Below are 20,809 nucleotides of genomic sequence, written 5' to 3'. Positions count from 1 at the left end.
TAGTATCCCTTCTAGGATTGTCATTCTAACCCCTAGCTTTTAGAGTTACTGGGCTCATTCCATACTCACCTTAATGCACCATTTGGGAGGAGTTGACAAGCTCTTTGTGTGTTTGCAAGGGGCTGGGCAAGTCGCCACAACCTGAGGGATTTCCCAAGATACTTAATGGTACTTGATTTGTTAAAGATTAATAACTCTAAAGTGGGCTACTCTGTTTAAAAGTAAAGAAAGTCACCTGTGAGACCACATGAATAAACCATGCAGGCTTGCCTTTGGAAATAAGGCTGCTGTTCAACTCAATGAGCTGTGTTTCTTATTTTGTTTATCTGAACCATGGCAGTAGTTAAACATTAGTTTACTGCCTACTATGGGTCAAATACTGTATTAGTGGGAGGAACCAGAGAAATAAATATATTATCCAGTCCATGTCCTATGGGATCTCATAGTTTATTTATGGTATGTGTGTGTGGGGAGAGAAATATGCAATTATGATATAGGGTTGAAGAGTTAGTGAGGGAAACCACTTAAATAGTGCATGAGTGATCTTACCCAGACTCATGGTGACGGGGTAAAAAGAGTTAAAAAGAAAACTTTGTAGAAGAGGTCAAAGATGATACTTCAGAATAAGGATAATTTGATTGGGTTAATGTGTTGAGGAGATGTTTTGCTATTTTTTTCTGAGAGTAGAAAACACAAAGGATATGAAAATACAAAGGATATAAGGAATAATAATACAATTGAAGAACTACAAGTGGTTCTGTATGGTTGCAGCCATAGAAGAAGCAAGTGGTGACAAATAAAAGGTCAGAGATAAAGAGTCCAGATCATGAAGAGTTTTCTTTGTTATGTTGAGGAACTGCCATGTGCAATCATTTGGTGACATATTGGTCCCCAACAAATATTTAATAAACTGAGTAATACATAATTCATTATGCCTAGGCCCAAGTGACCATAATGGTTTCTGTTATCTAAAGTATTTAAACAACTTTTCAATATAGTCAATATATATTTGTTTTTTAAAAATTATTTATATATTTATTTATCTTTAAACTATTAGGGTAATAAGAGAGGAGATCATTCTAATGGCAAATGTTAAATGCATGGATTGAAACGGGAAATATAAACCACATAAATAATGCCATTTTTACTTACAGAATATGATTTTTTAAATGTACTGCAAGAAAATATACTTGAAAAAATGGAAAGAGGAGAGAATGACATAGCAGAGTTCATGTTCAGTGAGAGGAAAATGGAAAAAAAAAACCTCATTACTGTGCAATAAGTTTCTAAATCAAGAACTCACAATTTTCTTCTGGGTTTCTAAATTTGGTAATATTCCATTCTTAATTTCCTTGCCTAGTTCAAAACAAGTACTATTGTTTCATATTTTATGAGAACATGCTCCTTTCCATAGTCTATTTATTGCAATATGTGAGTCGCAGGGCTGCATTATTCTCGAATGTGTGCTAAGACCTTTTTCCTCCAAATTTGCCATCTCACAAACATTTCATATTTAAACATAATGAATTCAGGTACATTGTGAAATAAGTTTTGTGTTTGTCAGGCAAATACAACTCGATTTTCCATGTATATCTAATCTCCTAAGGAAAAAAAATGGAATAAATAAAAATAATACAATATTGATAACATTGTTTTATCTGAATTACTCCATTGAATAAAAGGACTGTATAGCATTAAAAAAAGCCAGAAAGCAACATGTACCTAGAAGTTGTCACAATGACTATTATTGTAAAAGACATTAGCACAAACAAACTGCATTTAAACTAGAACTTCTTCGACCAAAATACTCAGGATAATTTAATTAAAAATAACACTTTGAAAATGTTTTAAGCTGTATATATTAATATTGTTTGGCTCAATAATTGCACTCCTCAAAATAATTCCAAATGTAGGAGTAGGGCCTTTTGCATTTGATGTTCTCTTTGTTTGGAATGTTCTTTATCAAGATATACAGTTGATTGTTTTCTTGCTTCCCTTCTATCTTTATTTAAATGTCATGTTCTTATTTCTCTTCCCTGATTGCTTCATTTAAAATTGCAGCCAATTTCTTCCCACTTCTCTGCTTCACTGTTCTCCATGCAACTCAACACTAACATGCTATATATTTTACTTATTTGTTTCCTGTGTGTCTCCTATTGCAATATAAGTCCTATGGGGGCAAGTTTCTCTATTTGTTTCACTGATCTATTTCTAACATCTAAAATGGGATGGCAAACAATGGATATTGAATATATATTTGTTCTGTTAATGAATAAATATATTCTTCCACAGTGATGTTCTTTATGATTTTTTAAGTGGCCAAAAAAATCACCTTAAATGTGTAACAAATAAGACATTAAACAGAATAGCTCATTTACATGATGGTATATTGTGCAAATATTAAATGTTTATAAATATTTATAAAATACTTATATTAAAATGTAAAAAATAAAAAAAAAACACCTAAATTTGCAGAGACTATGATCACAACCACATGAAAAGAAACAGAGGAATCAACAACCAGAAAGATTTCAATTGGAAGAAGTGGTTGTGTTGGAATGGGTGTGACTGAAGGCCAATTGTTTTCCTCCACTGTTTCTATTTTCAAGGTTCTATAATTAGCATGGTACAGCCACAGAGGAGAAATTAAACCAAACAAAAGAAAATGCTTTGAGAATATAATTTGTTGGTGTGTTAGAACATTGCCATTGAGTATGATTTTGTTGGGAATCTTTCCAAAAATCTACATGTCTCTCTAATAAGAAATGATGGTGAATAAAGTACTTTTTATTATCAAGCATAAACCCATTATTCTAGCCTAAGGACAATATTAATTGCTGTTTTTGAACCAATGAAAAATAGAAACACTCTGCTTCGCAGTTTCACGTGGTTAAGGAAAATACAGCGGTCACATATCCTGGGTATCTGCTCAATAGCTGACTTATCATAGCACTTCCCATGAGGAATTCTGAAAAGCCTAAAGAAGCAATAATTAAACTGATAGTCTATTTGCAAAATAAATGCAATTCCAGTCTTTGCTTAAGTGCTTGAGTAGGTACTTTTAAGCCACCTTATTTCGGAGCTCTTAATAGCAATAATGAAAATATTACTTTTCAATGCACTTCCCTCAACCCCCAAGGAATTCTGATATACAAAATTTCTTTTGAGATAAGACACTGGGTATGTGACACTTCTCTGGAACTCTGTAGTGGCAAGGTAGTTTTCTGTTTAATTATTGTTATGCTCAGGCTTAGACTTATTCAGCAGAAAATAGCTGGTCAGTAGCCAAGTGGACACTGATTCATTTCTAGTCAATTGTTAATTCTCAATACAACACATTCCATTTATTTGATACTCCAAATGTATTATCTGGGAATATAGACACTGGGAATACTCTCAGAGTTGGGCAAAAAATGGCCACATGGGACAGAGGTCTAATTTGAGGCATGGCTATGAATGCCATCCTGAGTTATTACTCTTAGTAAGTGATCTTATTACTCAATCCAAGATCAGTTTTGAATAGTAGGGGTACAGGTATGCAGATATGGGATTGTATGTTTGTGTGGACTTAAATTGCTATCCAGTGTTTGAAAGGCAGAGAAAGACTAGGAGGGAGAATGTGATTATGTGAGAGGTAGGAAAAAAGGATGAGACTGATGGAGAAAGAGAGGAAAGGAGAGAGGGAGGGACTGAAATACTAAGATAAAAACAAATGCTAAGCAAAACTTCCAAATGCATAGTTTGGGAATACCAGTATGCCCACATCATTCAGCAGTAAAATTTATTTTAATTCCTTGATCACCATGAAATTTCAACTTCATTTATTGTTAGAAGTCTTTCTGTCCAGTATCCAAGTCTGTATGCTTAATTTTAGTAATTTAACTAAGGAGGATAATGACATATCTTTGCCCTTTTCAGAAAAATGACTGTATTTTAAGTTGAGGTTTGCTTGTACACTAAAATAGCAATAAAATGTCTATATTTTTGCAGGTTCCACTGAGATTTATATATTTTACCCTAACATTAAAAAGGAAAAACAAAACAAAACAAAACACCCAAGAATGCTGAAAGAAAGTACTTCTTTTGAGCCTTGAATTTCTACTGCAGAGTTAACAAACTAGAGTTGAATGGTCTAAGAACATTACTCTTCAGTTCCACGGTGAAGGCATATTTATAAAGAAGAGGGGACTTGGGTAGATGCTTTACAAAGCAAAATGTATTTAAAAATACTATTAGAAATTGAACACAGATTCAGGAAAATTATGACGTTGTTGAATAGAGGCAAGTCTCAGTTACTCTAAAGCTGGTGATTAAGCCTTTAGCTAATAACTTCCTTCTGGACTGTGTTATTGAAAGCCCCGGTGATGAGATCTTTTAGACCTCTTCAGAGCTTGGAAGGAAAGAGAAGGAGATGAAATGCAGATCAGCTTACTTCCTTGTTCCTAAAGGTTGTGATGGAAGGAAGATTCGATGGGAGAAGGCACTGGAATAATTGCCTATAATATTGTTTGGGATCGTTCAATGCATACCAGATCCCAGAGCACTGCAGATGCAGTATGCAGGACTTAGATAGATATAAAATGATGGTATTTAAGAGACCTTCTCTCGGTTTTTCTAAAAGAATACTAAGCCAAGTCTGTAGAAGTAGCTGTAAAAGTCTTAGGTTCTTTAAGTGGTAAATGAGTCCCCAGATACTTGTGTTCCTGAAAGCAAGGGATGTGGAATGTTCTAGTCGACACTATTTCCACAATTAGCTGGATTTTCAGTATGTATTAAAGAGGGCTGATTTTCTGAAAATAGTGGATATTAAAACAGACTGAAGAGATATGGGCTTCGTAGCATTATTGACAAGACTCATTACTACTGATTAAACAGTGAGTGAGCTTATTTCTTGATAAAATTACCTCATTAAATCCTTATAATAATGCTACTATTTTCCCCATTTTACAAATGAGTTTAGGGTTATAGTCCTAGCTTGGTCAGTAATTAGCTAGATCTTGGATAAATTGCTTCTTGTTTTTTTTCCCTTTTCCCCTCTTAAGTGTAAACAGATATATCTGCCTTAATTATGTCATAAATGATATGAAGAAATAAAGATTCTGAAATAGCAAAATTCAGTGACATGTAAGTGAATAAAAGCCCTGGTTAATAAAGCATTACAGACAAAAAAAAATAAAACAATTGGAAATGATGAAAATTTAGTTATATGCTCATAAGAAATATTGCACTTATAGCTATTCGATTCATTAGCTGCGGTAAAATCCTTGTAAATATATAAATTGTGATCTAAAAGCACTACATAAACATCAAAGTATGGTAATGCAGATGTATCAATTCAAGTCAAACTCACGTATTTCTAGAACATTTCCTACTGTGACACTGTCCCCACTGAGAACCAGGAAACTCAAATGACCTAAATCAACACAGAGCATAACCTTAAAAATATAACATTGGGAAAAAAATGCCTTTCAAGTGTTTACAGGTAGTTTGGGATTGTCATAACAATTGCTGATGAGTAGTGGGTAAGAATGCTAGATGTTCAATCCTGGATAGAATGGCCCATATAATGTATAATTGCCCTTTACCCCACACAACTCTCCACTGTCCTTTTATGGCTAAGGTGAAAGTAGTAAATAGGAAGTACAATTGTGTACCGCGTTTCCTTTGATCACCTGCATTCTGAGGAGTTCTTAGACCAAATCAATCAGAGTTATAGCTTCATGGCATCACCTCCAGTCTAAGCCTTTGTGGTTATAACAGCAGAAAAGAAGAATGTGCAAACCACTTCCTGAATAGCCTCAGAGCGGCATGGCAGGACAGAAGAAAGAGCATTGTTTCTTTAGAAAGGATATATCTTAGAACGTCTGAAATGACCCAGTGCAAGGGGTCGCAGATGCTAGGGTAGTACTTTTTTTTTTTAATTTTCTTTTCTTTATTAGTTTCAGGTGTACAAAGCAACGTACTAGTTAGACATTTACACCCTTCACAAAGTGATAAACCCCTCCCCCCATCCACTACCCCTCTGACATCGTATATAGCTCTTATCGTGGTGGTAATTTTTAAAGAAACATTTTAAGAATGATATAACTATCAGTAACAGAATATCCAACTAAAAGTGGCTCCAATAATAGGACATTATTACATCACCCCGCAAGGAGTCTAGAGGTGCAATATGTCAACTTTCTGCTCTGCCATCCACATCTTTTCTATGACTCTCTTAATGGTTAAGGATGTCTGCAGTAGTTACACACAACACATCCTCCCATCCACATGTCCCCGAGGTAAAGAAGGAATAAGGACACAAATATATTTTCGTCACATGTGTTTCTTCTTTTATCAGGGGAAAAATGATTTCCAAGAAACCTTCAGAAACTATTTCTTTAGATCTTATTAGACAGAACTGGTCACACACCCCTACACTTGAAACTGGCTAAGGGGAGGAGAATTACCAGTGGCTTAGAATATTCATGAGTCATTTCCTGGGTTTGGGCATACTACTGCCTGCACAAAATTGGGTTCTTTGGGTTTTTAGCAAGGAAGTGGGGGAAGTGATTGTTGGACCTATGGGTATGCTACAGTTTTTAGCACTGAGATATCAGAGATTTAAACTATGTATTTCTGCATTCACGCAAGAAAAAAAGGAAGTTGGCACTTATTTCTCTCATTTTTCTCCCTCATTTCTTTAAATAAAGCAAAGCAAGTTGAGTGTAACTTTTCAGAAAATGGAACCATATTGATTATGTACTCTTAAGAAACCGGATCCAATAACCAGGAGACCTCAGTTAGTTATGGGGCCTAGGGCCTATCATGAAGGCTCAGTTTCCCACCTATAAATAAGAAAGATTGGATTCAGTAAATCACCAGCAGGTTACACTTCTCATTTTAACTTTTCATAAGGCTTTGAATCCTCAGTTATAAACGCTGGTTTTCAAACTAAAAGTAATTTTATAATCGCTTTGTAATAGAAAGCCAAATCTTGTGCCCTATTGATCCTAAAGAACTAATGTGGTTTATAGTTTAGTTTAAGAGGAAGTGAGTAGTCAGGAGAAAGTCAAGCTCATCATTCATATTTCTATTTTAACTAGCATAGTTACTCTCAGGTACTTTCTTTATGGACACTATCAGGGAAGAATGTTTTTAAGTACGTCTTCCCAAAAGAATGTTACTAAGTGGTCTGGGGAGGAATGAGTTCTGAGGTCAAAAATAATTTATGAAGGTGCTGGATTAATCACAGTTGAACAAATTTCTTTATCACAGAATGGCTCAGAGGAATTATAATACTACCGTTCATTGTGAATCTCCAATACAGATATTACAAGTGCTGTGATACCACGGCAGTCCATCTGATAACCAACATGGCTACTAAGTGACTAGTGGGTAGGCAGTATACACAGCCTGGATATGCTGGACAAAGGGATGATCTACATCCCAGGCAGAATGAAGTGGGAGGGCGCAAGATTTCATCATGCTACTCAGAACGGCACACAATTTAAAACTTATAAATTGTTTATTTCTGGAATTTTTCATTTAATATTTTCAGACTAGGGTTGACCACAGGTATCTGAAACCATGGGAAGTGAAATCATGGATAAAGGGAGACAACTGTATCATTCGCCTAGAGAAACACCTTGCTACCTGGAACACAGGAGAAATCACAGAAAGAAAGAACACAAAAGGTTTGGGAGAACTATCAGGCGGCAAGCCAGACTCTATTGGTTTAAAAGAGGAAAGCAGCCTAAAAAAAAAAAAAAATTTCTCATAGGTGGCAGTTCTGAGGGTAAACACATCATCATAACCTGCCAATGAATATGCAGTACCAGAAGTGGCTTCTAAACCCTTGGAATTTCAAATATCTAAAAACGAGAAAGAGTAGAAAAGAAAGTCCAATATGCAACCTTTTTCCTACGACCAAGTTTTAAATAATAATAACTACTCTTATTATATGAAATACTTGTTAAGCAGATACTCAAGCTTAGACATGTTGCATGACTTCTCAAGTTCTTGAGAACTTTGGCCAGGGAGTCCTTGTGGAGTGCTATTTTATGTGTGTGTCATGGGTGGAAGAAGACATCAAAGGTTAGCAAAGTAAAAGGGTATAAAACCACAATGGATTGTTATATGGACACACTCAATTTGTCTACAATTTTCATTTTAAATTCTTTTACAAACTGGAATGTTGCTATTTGCCATTTAACAATGATTTAATATCCCTTTATGGTTATACCTTTCCAATGAATAGTTCAAGTTAAAAAAAAAAAAATTTCCTTGAATTTGTGGCCTTACCAAGCTACCCAACTAAGCAACATTGCCATCTAGTGGCCTAAACTTACTACAGCCACCATTTTTGGGGTGGGGGCAGGAGTACTAACACAGCTCTGAGGAGTGAGTGTGTGTCCAGTACATACAATGTTAATAGTGATGCCAAAGCCACACCCAGATCATACAAATTCATCCGGAGCCAACATGTGCTCATTCAGTTAGAGGACCCACTCTGACCCCAAAGCTTTACCAGCTCCCACAGAGAAAAAAGTACCACCACCACTGAAAAAAGGATTTGCTCTGCCTCGCTTACTTTTTCCTTTTCTTTGAACTTTTGAGATCCATTTCTCATTCCTTGAAAACAGTGTCCAAACATTTTCCCATCTTTACCATAAGGATATTGCCCTGTATCACCGTGGCCAGGTAAAGAAGTAGGTATCAGCTTGCGAATGATGGTCACGAATTCCACACGGGTGAATGAAAGGTACAAGGATCTCCACAGGGAGTCTAAGCTTTAATGGAGATCTAGAACGTGCCTTAGAATGAGCAAACAAGAGCTAGGCTTTGGTCTAACCAAGATGTAAATTTAAGGGACAGGAATATAGGAAAAACCTTACAAGAGCAGAGCAGATGCAGCTTCACCTGAGGTTCCTAATATTCTAGAGATAAATACTCTCAGCAAACATCCCTAGGGGCTTTTTAGTTAAAATCAGATACTGCTTCTCCTGATTTTACTGGAGGGCTTATGTAATCTTTTGCATCTGCAACCAGGTCTCTTACGGCAACCACCATCAACATGTCGAAAAGCCATGGAAGGGTATGGAAAACCATGCCCAGGACTGGACCATTATCAGAACACCACCGATGGATTCTTGTCAAGCCCCATCTCTGACCCTGCACCGTTAGGGTCATGATGGATGTGAGCGTAAAAACACAATAGCCCTTAAGTCTTTTTTCAGCCCATTTTTGACAAAATAAGGATGGAGACACAAAGTATGGGTTTAGATTGGTTTGACATAAAGGAACAGGGAGAAAACTGGAAGAGGCCATTTTCCGACATCCAAATATGTGCTTCTCCAAAATTTGCATCAGAGGCTGAGTCATGCCCATGCAAATGGATCTTAGTTGAAATTTGTGTCAGAAAAATCTGGAACACAACTTACTTCCCCTATGCAAATCACCCAGGCAAGCAGCCGTCGGTTCTTACCTATAATAAAAAGAATCTCCACGGCAATGTCACTGACTGTCGTGCTCCGAGTGGTGGACAGGTCGTCATTGCCAATAAAGCAAACGTTGTAAGGTACGGTCACGGCAACATAAAACGTCGCCAAAAGAATAAGCCAGTCCCAGCCGGCTTTAAAAGTGCTAAAATGCAAAAGTATGAATTTGGACTTTTTTGCATCAGAGACTTTATACTCCGGAAATGCTGGTTTATCTACAAAAACATTCTGTGGATAAAGACAAAAAGAAGAGAAGGGAGACACAACGTTAGAAACAGGGATCACACAGCCTTAAAACTCGCTTCTGTGAGCAGGATCATTCATACAGACAATGTCAGTCTATTTTACAAGTGACTTTCAGAAGCTGGAGATACAGAAAGCAGAGATGTATATACTAAAATGGAGCAGAGATCTTTCTTATAAGTAACAGAAATAGGCAATTTAGTCATGAATGTTAAGGGAGTAATCCAGATTTTGTTCATTAAAAATAAAAAGATCATTACCTAAAATGTCACCTAAAAACATCCATAGTTGCAAGTACAGCCCGACACACATTCTAAACATGATATATTTATATTGCTATTGTCATGGGACATTCCATATACTTATAGTTTTGAGATGACAGTCATTATCTAAAGAATATATTTAACCTGAAATTCTAACAACAGCAAAGCTGCCATTTTTTCCCCTAGAAATGATAGAGATATATGATTAATATTCTATTGTAAACAACTGCTTACATTTCTTTCGAAATATAAACAGGTTGTACTACCTGCTTATATTTTGCATTGTTGTTTTTGGTAAAGTTTCAAGTTGGGAACCCAAATCTCATAACCTTGGTTGACATGGATTCCTTCTGACACCAGCTAGCTCTTGTTAAAATGGCAAAATGAGAAACAGTCGCTTAAGAGTTACAATTCAAGTCATGGGAGGAGAAAGGCCGAGTTCACTGTGTAGCTGATTAAACGCAGAAGAATGGATGGAGTTTTTATAACTGCAAAAGCACTTCACTTTGAAAGCACTCCAAATTGATGAACAATTCTCCTTATTGCTATGAGACAAAGGGAGGCCCAACAATACTGTGTGTGGAAATTTGACGAGTCTATGGCCAAATACTTGCAGACCTTGCTTTGACCTCAATTAATGAGAAATGCAAGATAGGTAATGGAAACTTAAATTTGAAAGTAAGTTGAATGAACAAAACAGTTAAAAGTTGTGGAATACATGCTACTTACAGGTCAAAGTGTGTTTCCTTATTTCAGCCATTGAGGGAAGAACGAATTAATGTGGTATGTTCAGGGATTCCGGAAGCACTTGTGGATTCAAGAAAGGTTCCAAGCAATCTGAAATACTTAGCTCTTTAGTGGTGACTATCCATAACCAAATATTTCTGCTACCTTAATAATAAGGCACCCCTTATCTTGCATCTTTTCTTGGTAGGCATTCCCAACACACTTCTACTTCCTGTTAATATTTTCACTCAACCCACACGGGAACCTCATAAGGCCAGGATTTCATGGTGAGAAACTGCTTCACTACTTCTAGATTGTTCTTTGATGCCTATCTGCCACTGCATCCACATTCCACTTAATTCTCCAATACTTGACCTGCCTCCTTCATCTCATTCTAGGAACAAATTCCAAAGATGGATTTTGGCATAGAACTGAGAAAAGGAGAATGAAGTACAACTGTTGAACTTCTCATCAAAGCTTAGATTGGTGCATTAGAGAGAGTTAGACTCCATAAGTATTAATCTCCTCAAGGTTGATAAGCACTTGTATTTATAATAATAGGACATGATGGATTCTCATATATATATTTTTCAAATATTTACTACAATAAGACATTATCAGAAGGCCTGGGGGAATATCTCAATTTCCATCCAAATAAGTCTCTTCCTATCAGGTTACAGAAAAGAAAATTTTACCTTGTTTGAGAGAGAAGCTAGCTCTAAGAGTAAGGGTTTGGAAAAGTAAAAAAAGTAAGGAATTTTCTTTGGACTATGTTTTTTTATATGAAGCACTAGTAATACTGATGCAAAAGGTCAGCAATATATTAGTTATATCTACAAATCATAAAATAAATGTTTCATATTCTAAGCTACATAAAACACATTATTTAAAATTATTTTAAAAGATACTGAGAATCCTTACATCTCAGATTAGACTTAAATTCTGAAAGGTTTTTAACTCAAATCCTGCATATACTTTGACACAATCACCTGAGTGAAAAAATAGATGCTCCTCTCATCCCACCACTGTGTTTATAAAGTTTTACCAAAAACATTTCGAATGGAAGACAATTTCTTATAACTGGAAAGTGTGCTTTCAGCAAATAGGGGGAAAAAGACATTACTTATCACCTTCAAACATATGGAGTCTGCCCAAAGAATAATACAACCAACTATTCTCAGTTTTTATTTATAAAGTATTTATTAATTTTGATGCATGTCCTTCAGTAGCAATGGTGTTTTAACTATTTAACCTCTACCCTAGGAATTACTGAAACACAATGGTTAAGATTAAAGCCTAATTAAGGTAACTGTTTCCTAAACTATTTTTGCAACATTTCTTTGAAACACTTTCTTTGAATGAACAAAGGAATAGAAAACTCTTTCTACTATCACTCCACAGAGTAATCCCAACAGCATAGTGTATGCCTTTGATGACCACTCATACCCTGCTGGTGGTAGTCACATGTTTTAAAGCACTCTCCTTCCAAGCTCCCAAGCCTCTCATGTGAACTTTACATTTCTTTGTGTTGGAGACACTTGATCTCCCAATGTCATTGAACAGACAGAGTAGGAAATCAAGGAGAGCAGAAATTAAACACCTTTTCCAAGATGTGCTTGGCAAAGGAAGAACCATGACTAAAAGGTATTGCATGCTGATTGGGAAGAAACCTTGCTAATAGCCTGCTTAGTTGCTTTGTCTATGGTTGAATCATATATTCCTAGCCCACAGGACTAGATCAGAGAGGCAGCAAGGTAGAGGTGGAAGCACAGTGGCTTTGAGTCAGAGGATTCACAGCTGGGTCCCACATCTGCTGCTTTTACTTTTGAGATCTCGAATAAGTTGTTCTTTTGCATCACTAATATGTCTAGTACAAGCTCGCTGTAAGAGTCAAATAATACGATGTATGTAAATGGAATCTGCAAACAGCAAAGGGCTACAGACATATTAAGAAGTCTTTTGTGTGTGTGTGAATCTTAATAGAGCCAGAACTCCCTAAAGATTGATTGTTTAGCCAGTAAGCTCTCCAGATTATTTTTTCCTTTTCTTCCTTCTCTCGTCCTGCTGTCTTTAAGCCATTCTCCCCTGTTCTCCTTTAACGAAGGGCCAGTCCTGACTCCACACGTCACTACCAGAAGTAAGAATTACCTGAACTGTTAGAGTCACTGAGTGGATTAGACATTCCTTAATCACTATCTATCATTTTAATGCTCCACCCTGATGTTTGTACTTGTTAAAGAAATGGCAATTTAGCAAATTATCTAAGCAGTGGGAATTATGATTTTTTAAAAAACAGACTGTAAGTACTGTTGTGTACTTTGTTGACTCTAAAGGGAAAAACAGCATGTTCAGCAAATGAATTTTAAAGCTCAATAATGCTTGCTATGTCCAAGTGATTCTCAACTAAAGGCTAGAAGATAGTGTCAGCTTTCAGCATGGTAGATTCTGGCTAATATTGGTTTAGGTGCTTTACTTGTTGACTTGCATAGAATCGAGCCCAGATGTGGTTACCTTTGTTTCTTCCTAGAATGTTTACTGTCACTAAGGCTGATGAGGTAACTGCAGGGAGATGTAAATAGGAACTAGTAGAAGGCTCCATAGATCAAGTGATGCGCACTGTTGTAAGTTTATCTCTGGATTCTCAGGAAATCCAGGTGACACTAGGCCCACGTATCCCTAGGAAATCTTTATATTAAGTCAGGACAAAATAAGCAGTGTGTGACTCTTAACAGCAGTGCCTGGTAGACCAGCACCAGCATGGGTGATGGCACTGCTGTACAAATGGATCAAAACAGCTTGTTCTGGCTTCCAGAGAGAAATCACACTGAAGCAGAACCAGATTTGCAGCACTTTCATGTCAGATCTCACTCCACACCTGAGCTCCTGCTCGTTCGTTTGTTCACTACAATCAGATACGCGGATACTTCGTATGTCTGATACATGACTTTTATCAAAGCTATTGTATGTCAGATTAGGGAGTCTCGAGCTTTCTATGTAAAAAGTAAGATGGCAAAGCATCCTCTGTGTCCCCAACTCCCAGAACTGCTGGATCTTAGATCGATTCCAAAATAGCTCTGGTTGTTTGCTGTGACTTTTTCTAATGTCACTGCCAAATTAGACCTTGAGTATTTATAACTGCCACCCATACTCACCCCTACCTCCCCCCCGCCCACCAAAGTGGTGTGTGCTAAAGATTCCACAATGCCAATGAATGGCACTCCATCATTTGAAAAATTGCCTTTGAATATCTACAACTAAACAGATACCGTTCTGGGTTTCTCAGTGAAGTCTCTTAGTGCTAGGAACGGATTATGAAATTAAGTGTGAAATCTGGGAGGATGTGTCATGTAAACTTCTGCAAAGAATCACCTTTTATAGGCACAGTTACTTGCTGTGGCTTTTTGAGAGATAAGCACCAGGTTTCAGAGAGTAGCTCTCCTGTCATTTACTAAGAATGCAGCTTTTTACAAAACTGTGTAACGTATGGCATGTAATTTCAAATCCAATGTTCCACTGTGTGAAATTTCCAACTGCATGTTTGAATAAAATGTAAATTTTTAAGTGGAGTAATGACTTTGATTTGTTCATGGTCCCCCTGGATAAAAGCATTAAATGAAATTAGATAAAGTGGAAAGTAGATGGTACTAAAATTAAATTTGAGAAGTTTTAACCAATACATTATGAATGTGTTATATGACTTCCTGCATCATCTTTTTCATGTAAATATAGCCAGTATATCCCTAATCTGCAGTATCCCTAGTACCATATTGCACTGGCTGCAATAATATTCTAATCTCTATGCTGTGATAACACTATGATTAAGTACTTTTATTACAGAAATGCCTCATGACTACTGACCTTTTCCAGTTTGTTCTTTATAGGAAAGCACAAACCAAAGTGGAAAAAAAAATCTAGGAAAGCCAATAAATCAGTCAATGGAGCCCTTCTTTAGCGAATCACACATTGCCACCAGGGAAAATGCTAGCATTCAGAGTGTACACACATACCACCTACATTATTTATTTTCAATTTGTTCTTTTCTCTTCTTTGCAGGTGCCCAGAGATGTGATAAAGGACCGCTCGACTCCGTCTCCGGGCTGAGTCAAAGTGAGTACCTGCTCTTGATCTTCCTCTGGCTTTGTCTAGAGGAAAATAAAATTCATTAAGCAGCAATAAATGCAGCATGTCATCATAAGAGAGTCAAGTTTTGACAGTTCCTTTTCAAGAGCACATAGTACATGTTTTTCAATACCTAAAATTATCTGCTGGCGTCTACTGACATTTAATTTAATTTCAATCCTTTACAATTTATATATGTTTATCATTATATTAACTGCATTAGATTTTTAAAGTAAAATACACATGAGCATAGAGGAACTTTAATATAGTTTAGAAAAGGATGAAATAAAAAAAATCGTAATCTTTTCCTGCTAGTCCACACTCATATCCATAATTCTACTCCCCGTGTTTTTTTCTTAATTTTTTTCAAAAAAAATCTAATATACATCCTATATTCACATTTATGTTAATTTTTCTTTGCATATATGAATGTGTACAATAAAAAGTGTTTACATATTACTTTTTTCAGAACAAAATAACTTGTAAATCATTCCAAATATGCACATTGTAGTTCTTTTCACATTCTTTTCAATAGCTAAGGGCATACCATGTTACGGATACAAGTTGCCTTATTTATTTTACTATTTTTCTATCAGACACATTTAGATTTATCCAGAATTTTAAAAAAGTGTGTATTTAATCATGCAGTGAAAATTCTTAAACAAATAGCTTTGCATTGGTGTGTCAGCATGTTCAGCAAATAAATTACAAGGCGTGGGCACGTACATTTAAAATTTCTGTATACATATTCCAAATTTCATTCTAGCAATTTGCATTCCTAGCAGTAGTGAAAGAATGTGGCTGCTTCACCATGTACACATCAAAATTGTGAAATATTCAATGAGTGCTGACTAACACTTGGATAGTTTTAAAATGTTATTGTTTGAATTTGCACTTAAAACATATTAACGTGGATGAGCATTCATTTATATACTTATTGCCTATTTACATTTAGTTTTATGAAGCCTATTCATATGTTTGCCAATTTTGAAGTTGTTGGTACCTTTCTACGTATGCGTAACAGCTCTTTGCATACTAATCTCCATTTTCTCGTCATGTATGCTACTAACAGTGTTTCCATTTTGTTACTTGACTTTAGATTTTACTTACACAGTGTAAACATTTGTATGTCGTCATACTTATCAATCTATCCATTTGTGGTGTCTGGACATTATGTCCTGCACAACGAAACAGTCTTCATTCAAAAATTATTTTGTAATTCTATGCATGCTTTCTTCCAACATCTTTATGTCTTTACTTTTTATTTTTAACATTTAAATCTTTAATCCACTTGGACTCTATTTCAGCAAAATTAAGTGGGGATTTGCTATTTTATTTTCTTTCAAAAGGGCTGTTTTCCAAGAGAAGTAAATACATCGATGATGTGATATTAAGAAACACTTAGTTTGTATTTGGTCAGTTGGTCAACATACACTTTCATTTTAAATAAATTGTATGTATAATACAATGATTGCAAAATATAAAAATTTAAAACTATTCCTTATCTAAGCTTCATCATGAAATCTTTACGGTATTATGAAGGCTCTTTGATTCCTCTACTTCATAAAAAGGATTTCATTTGGTTGTTTCTTTGGGGAAACTCTTGTAACTATCATTGATGGCTACTACGTGCCAAGCTCTGTTCTAGATCCTCAGTATTTATTTCAACTAATCCTCATGAACCCTGAGATAAGTACTATTATCCTCCATTTACTGATGAGGAAATTGAAAGGTCTAGTATCATGACATATGATCACGCAACTAGTGAGGAGTAGAGCTAGTACGTGAAGCCAGATACGTCTAATGTCCCTATTCCTTCCTCACACAGCACCAAGTCCCTTAATGACTTTAACCAATGTGCAGGAATGTAACGTGGTATTCAGTGTCACATAGACTAATGTGTATCATTGTCCCTGCCTGTCTGAGCTTGGACTCCAAGTCTTTTAAAGAATTTAAGCCCCCCCCCCATTCCCACTCCACCTTCAGTGCTTTTAATAACCAGAAGATAGGATGTTTTATTCATTGCAAAAGTCTAATCTGATGTTACATGTGCTTTTTTCATTGTTCACATTTGTTTCATACTTTGAAAGTTTAAAATAAAATATATTACTATAGGCTTGAATCACTAAAAACAGATTAGAAAAAAATGTAAACATCCAAAGGGGCACTTTTCTGGAAACTCATGGCTGAACAAAACACATTTCATTGTATTGCTAAAAGTTAAGATCACGTTTGTATATATTCAATTTTTTGGTCTGCATAGAACTCATAAGTTGCGTCTAAAAATGTAATTATTAACCCATCAGAGAGGAACTTTAGATGTATTTAAATTTTAAAACAGCCAGAGTTTTAAGACAGTGTCTATAGGAATGTGATAGGAAAGGCTAGCAGGCTGCTTCAGCAATATCAGTCAGTGTCAAAATGCCAGGTGGAATGACAATCATAATGATAAAATAGACCAGATGAGAAATTTCTGACATTCAGTGAGCCAATTCCCTTCTCAGTGGAGCAACCTGATTAATAGCTGAGATTTTCCAAATCAAACAGCAATTTATAGTCTTAAAAAAAGAGACCAAATGGAAATGTGAAAGAACTGTATCTATCTTGATCTTGGCTCTAAATGGAAGCAAAAAAGTTTTCCTTGAAAAATTTTAGTCACAATTTAAGCCTCATGCAAGATTGTGGTTGAAAATCATTCCACTTAGGTGATCTAAAATCTGCCACGCAGAAGAATGAATTTAAAATTGTCTGGGTTGGTGACTCCCAAACGGAAAAAAAAATATCACAAATAGAATAGGGAGCAATTCATTTTAAAAGTTATATATGTACAAAATATTTATGACAGCAATATTTGTTATTTGCACATATACACAAACATAAATATATACACATATGTAATATACATGTATGTTCGTGTGTATAACTAGAAAACAGCCAAATGTCCATAAACAAAAGAATGCCTAAATTGTGGTATGTCATGACATAGGATATTAAGATTGCCATTAAACTGGGCTTATGTGGGAATAAATGGAAAATGAAGAAATATTAACATAGAAATTCTCAAAAACATAATATTGAGTACAAAAGCAAGAAATAGAAGTACACAGACAACACAGGTAACATTTTTATAATATTCACACATATGCAAAACTGAAAAATGTATTGTTTAGGGGAATATAGGCATTGTAAAAGTACACATAATCACACAACTACAGCTAGCTACAAAGAGATTAGAAATGTAGTCTCTAGCGGGGCGACTATGTGCCTTAGTAAATGGCATTAGTAAAATTCTATTTCTTAAACTGGATTTGGGGGTGTATGGGGATTTGTAATAATATTTTCATATTACATATATAATTTATATTATACATTTTAGTGTCAGAAATATTTCACAACAAAAAAAGGACAACACTAGAGTGGTATTGGACCATTTAACAGAGGAACCTGATCAAACTCTTTGGAGTGGGGGAGGGAATATGGGTGGGTCATCAATTAATTAAGATGAATGACTCAGGGTTAAAAACTGAAGATGAAATAGTTGTTAATAAGATGAGGGGTAGCAGAGACAAAAACATTCCTGACAGAGCAAATAAAAGCTGTGAGGGCCTTGGGCAGAAAGGAGCTCAGCATCTTTAAAGAACAAAGAAGATCAGGAGTTAAGGACATAGAGAATGAGAGGAACAGAAGTCAAAAAAACAAAAAACAAAACAAAAAACAGGAACTAGAACGTAGGAAGAAGCCAGACACCTAGTGCCTTTGAATTTTGAGAATTAAGAATTTTGATTTTTACTCTATTGAAATGGTAAAAGTATTAATTAGGGAATAGTCTAAGCTGATCTAACAAAGACCCCAAAATGTATGTATGTAGTGGTTGGAATAAGAAACACACTTTGAGTATCTTTTTCTGTCTCACTTTTCCTTTCCTGTAACAGAACAGAGATTAGCAATCTAAAGTGGTGGAGTAACTCTCATTGACTTTGGACATAGAGGCCTCCATCTTTGAGTCCAAGGCAACTTCCCTTTGTGAAGGAGGAAAAGGAAGTTGAGGGCAAGAAGCTTCCTACGAAGGAACCAGAAATTGCATACATCACTTTTACTTACACCATAGCAACACTCAACACAAAGGAGACTGGGAAATATAGTCTCTAGTTGGGCAGCCATATCCACTGTTAAATTTTAGTTGTAAGTTAGAGAGGGTTCTGTGCTTAATGAATGAGTTCTGGAGGATAATTAACAGCCCCTGCACATACATGAAGCCAGGTTTTAAGCTTTCAAATGACATGAGAAAATTTGAGTTTTCAAAATAACACACTGACATGCAGCATGAGAAATGATTAGGAAGAATCAGTAGAGGTTGTTAGGAAATCATTCAGGGGGCCATTTTAGTAGATCAGTTGAAACACGGCAGTAGCTTAAACTAGAGGGGTAGCAGTTGTGGTGGAGCAAAGATGATACGTGCAAAATGCATCTTGAGAGTAAAGTTGCATGGCTTTGTCACTTAACTAATTATGAAATTATCCCTCTCTTATAATAGGAGGGAAGGAGGAGATTGATTATACGATGTAGGTGAACATATAGGTGTGATTGCAGAAAGATGAGCTGGCTCTTGTCTGAGAGATTTCCTTTCTCTCTCTCTCTCTCTCTTTCTCTCTCTCTCTCCTTTTTCATTGACTTTGGAGGTTAAGTCAGATGCTAAGGATGAGGGGTAATTCATAGGAGCTGGTGGTTTGAAAACATAGGAGCTGGTGGTTTGAATAAAGAATGCTTGAAATATATGTTGTAGAGGATGGGCTGTCAAGCCCTGTAGGGAAAGTGATAGATTTGTTGGCGGAATTTGACTGCCCTATTTGAAGCTGCTAATAATACATTTAGAGGGGTTCCCATCTGCCCTAGTGTAGGTTTTATTCTAGCACTTCTTAACCATTTGCGTACAGGACAGAAAAAATGGATTGCTGGTTCTTTTGAATTTACAGCTTTGCCATATGGATAGATAGAAAATAAAGAGGTGCAAGAGTTTAGGGAAAGAGACTTTAATATCATGACCCATGAAAACTCAGGTAGAAGGAAAATGAAAACAGTAGTGAACTAACAGATAGGAAGAAGGTGGAGATTTCAATGACCTGGCAGTTACCATTAGGTCAAAAAAGGTAAATGAGTAACATATAAGGAAAGATGGTACTATGTCAGTAAGCAGGATGATTAAATAAGCAATTGCAGTTTTTGAATAATACTGAGTGAGGATAATTTCCAGGAAAATATTAAAAGTTATATTTATACTCTGGCGAGTTAGGACTTTTCAACAAAACATCAAGTATTAGCAATATTCCCTTCACTCCCATCATGTTCTAGGCATGAGAACTTTGTCTTGGCTCTTATTTAATCCTTACTTTGTTAGGCATTAGTTTTTTCCATTTATTGAAAAGCAAGTGAAGGTCATAGAAATTGTGTAATTTACCAAAATTCAAAGCAGAAGGGCTGATAGTTGAATTCTTAATGATTTTACTTGAAATCTCATGCTCTTTCTTCCTCACCACAGCAGAATACAGACAACTAAGCAGTCACCTCTTATTAGGTATTTTTAGTTATCTGTGTTATCCTGTTGAGTCAAAATGGATCTGTCTCCTGGATAGGAATTATTTTCTCTGCTGTCTTTTCTTCTCCCATTTTCACTCCATTCTTTGCATCAAAAGAGACATACACTGGAAAATGCTCTCTCTCCAGTTTTTATTTTAGGTTCCATTTCCTTTCTACTCCCCCTCACATCCCCTCTTTTATATTGTAAAATACTTTTGTAATATAACATTTTCATAGTAGAGTGTGTGTTACTATTTAAATATTAATTCAGACATCTGGTTCAAGATGACTTAAAAAAAACCTTATTAAAAATTATAAGACAATATAAAATTCATGAATTTTTATGCAATGAATTATACAGCCTTGAAAGCAAAAAATGGTTAGAAACCCAAGTGAAATTTAAAT

At 35.7% G+C, this 20,809-nt stretch overlaps 1 protein-coding gene across 1 annotated transcript in view; it reads right to left on the bottom strand.

Moving 5' to 3' along the window:
- The window catches only part of KCNH8 (potassium voltage-gated channel subfamily H member 8), a gene marked incomplete at its 5' end in the record, with an annotated part of 310,088 nt that overhangs the window by 129,027 nt on the left and 160,252 nt on the right, over positions 1 to 20,809 (bottom strand). The window contains 2 exons of the mRNA XM_081072214.1: positions 9,467 to 9,707; positions 14,726 to 14,853. Of these exons, the coding sequence (XP_080928340.1) occupies positions 9,467 to 9,707; positions 14,726 to 14,853 (369 nt within the window). The remainder of the gene's footprint in view (positions 1 to 9,466; positions 9,708 to 14,725; positions 14,854 to 20,809) is intronic.

Source organism: Rhinolophus hipposideros, assembly GCF_964194185.1.
Source record: "Rhinolophus hipposideros genome assembly, chromosome: 14".
Lineage (NCBI taxonomy): Eukaryota > Metazoa > Chordata > Mammalia > Chiroptera > Rhinolophidae > Rhinolophus > Rhinolophus hipposideros.
The sequence above is the reverse complement of the archived record's forward strand: the minus strand, read 5'-3'. Positions and strand labels throughout refer to the sequence as shown.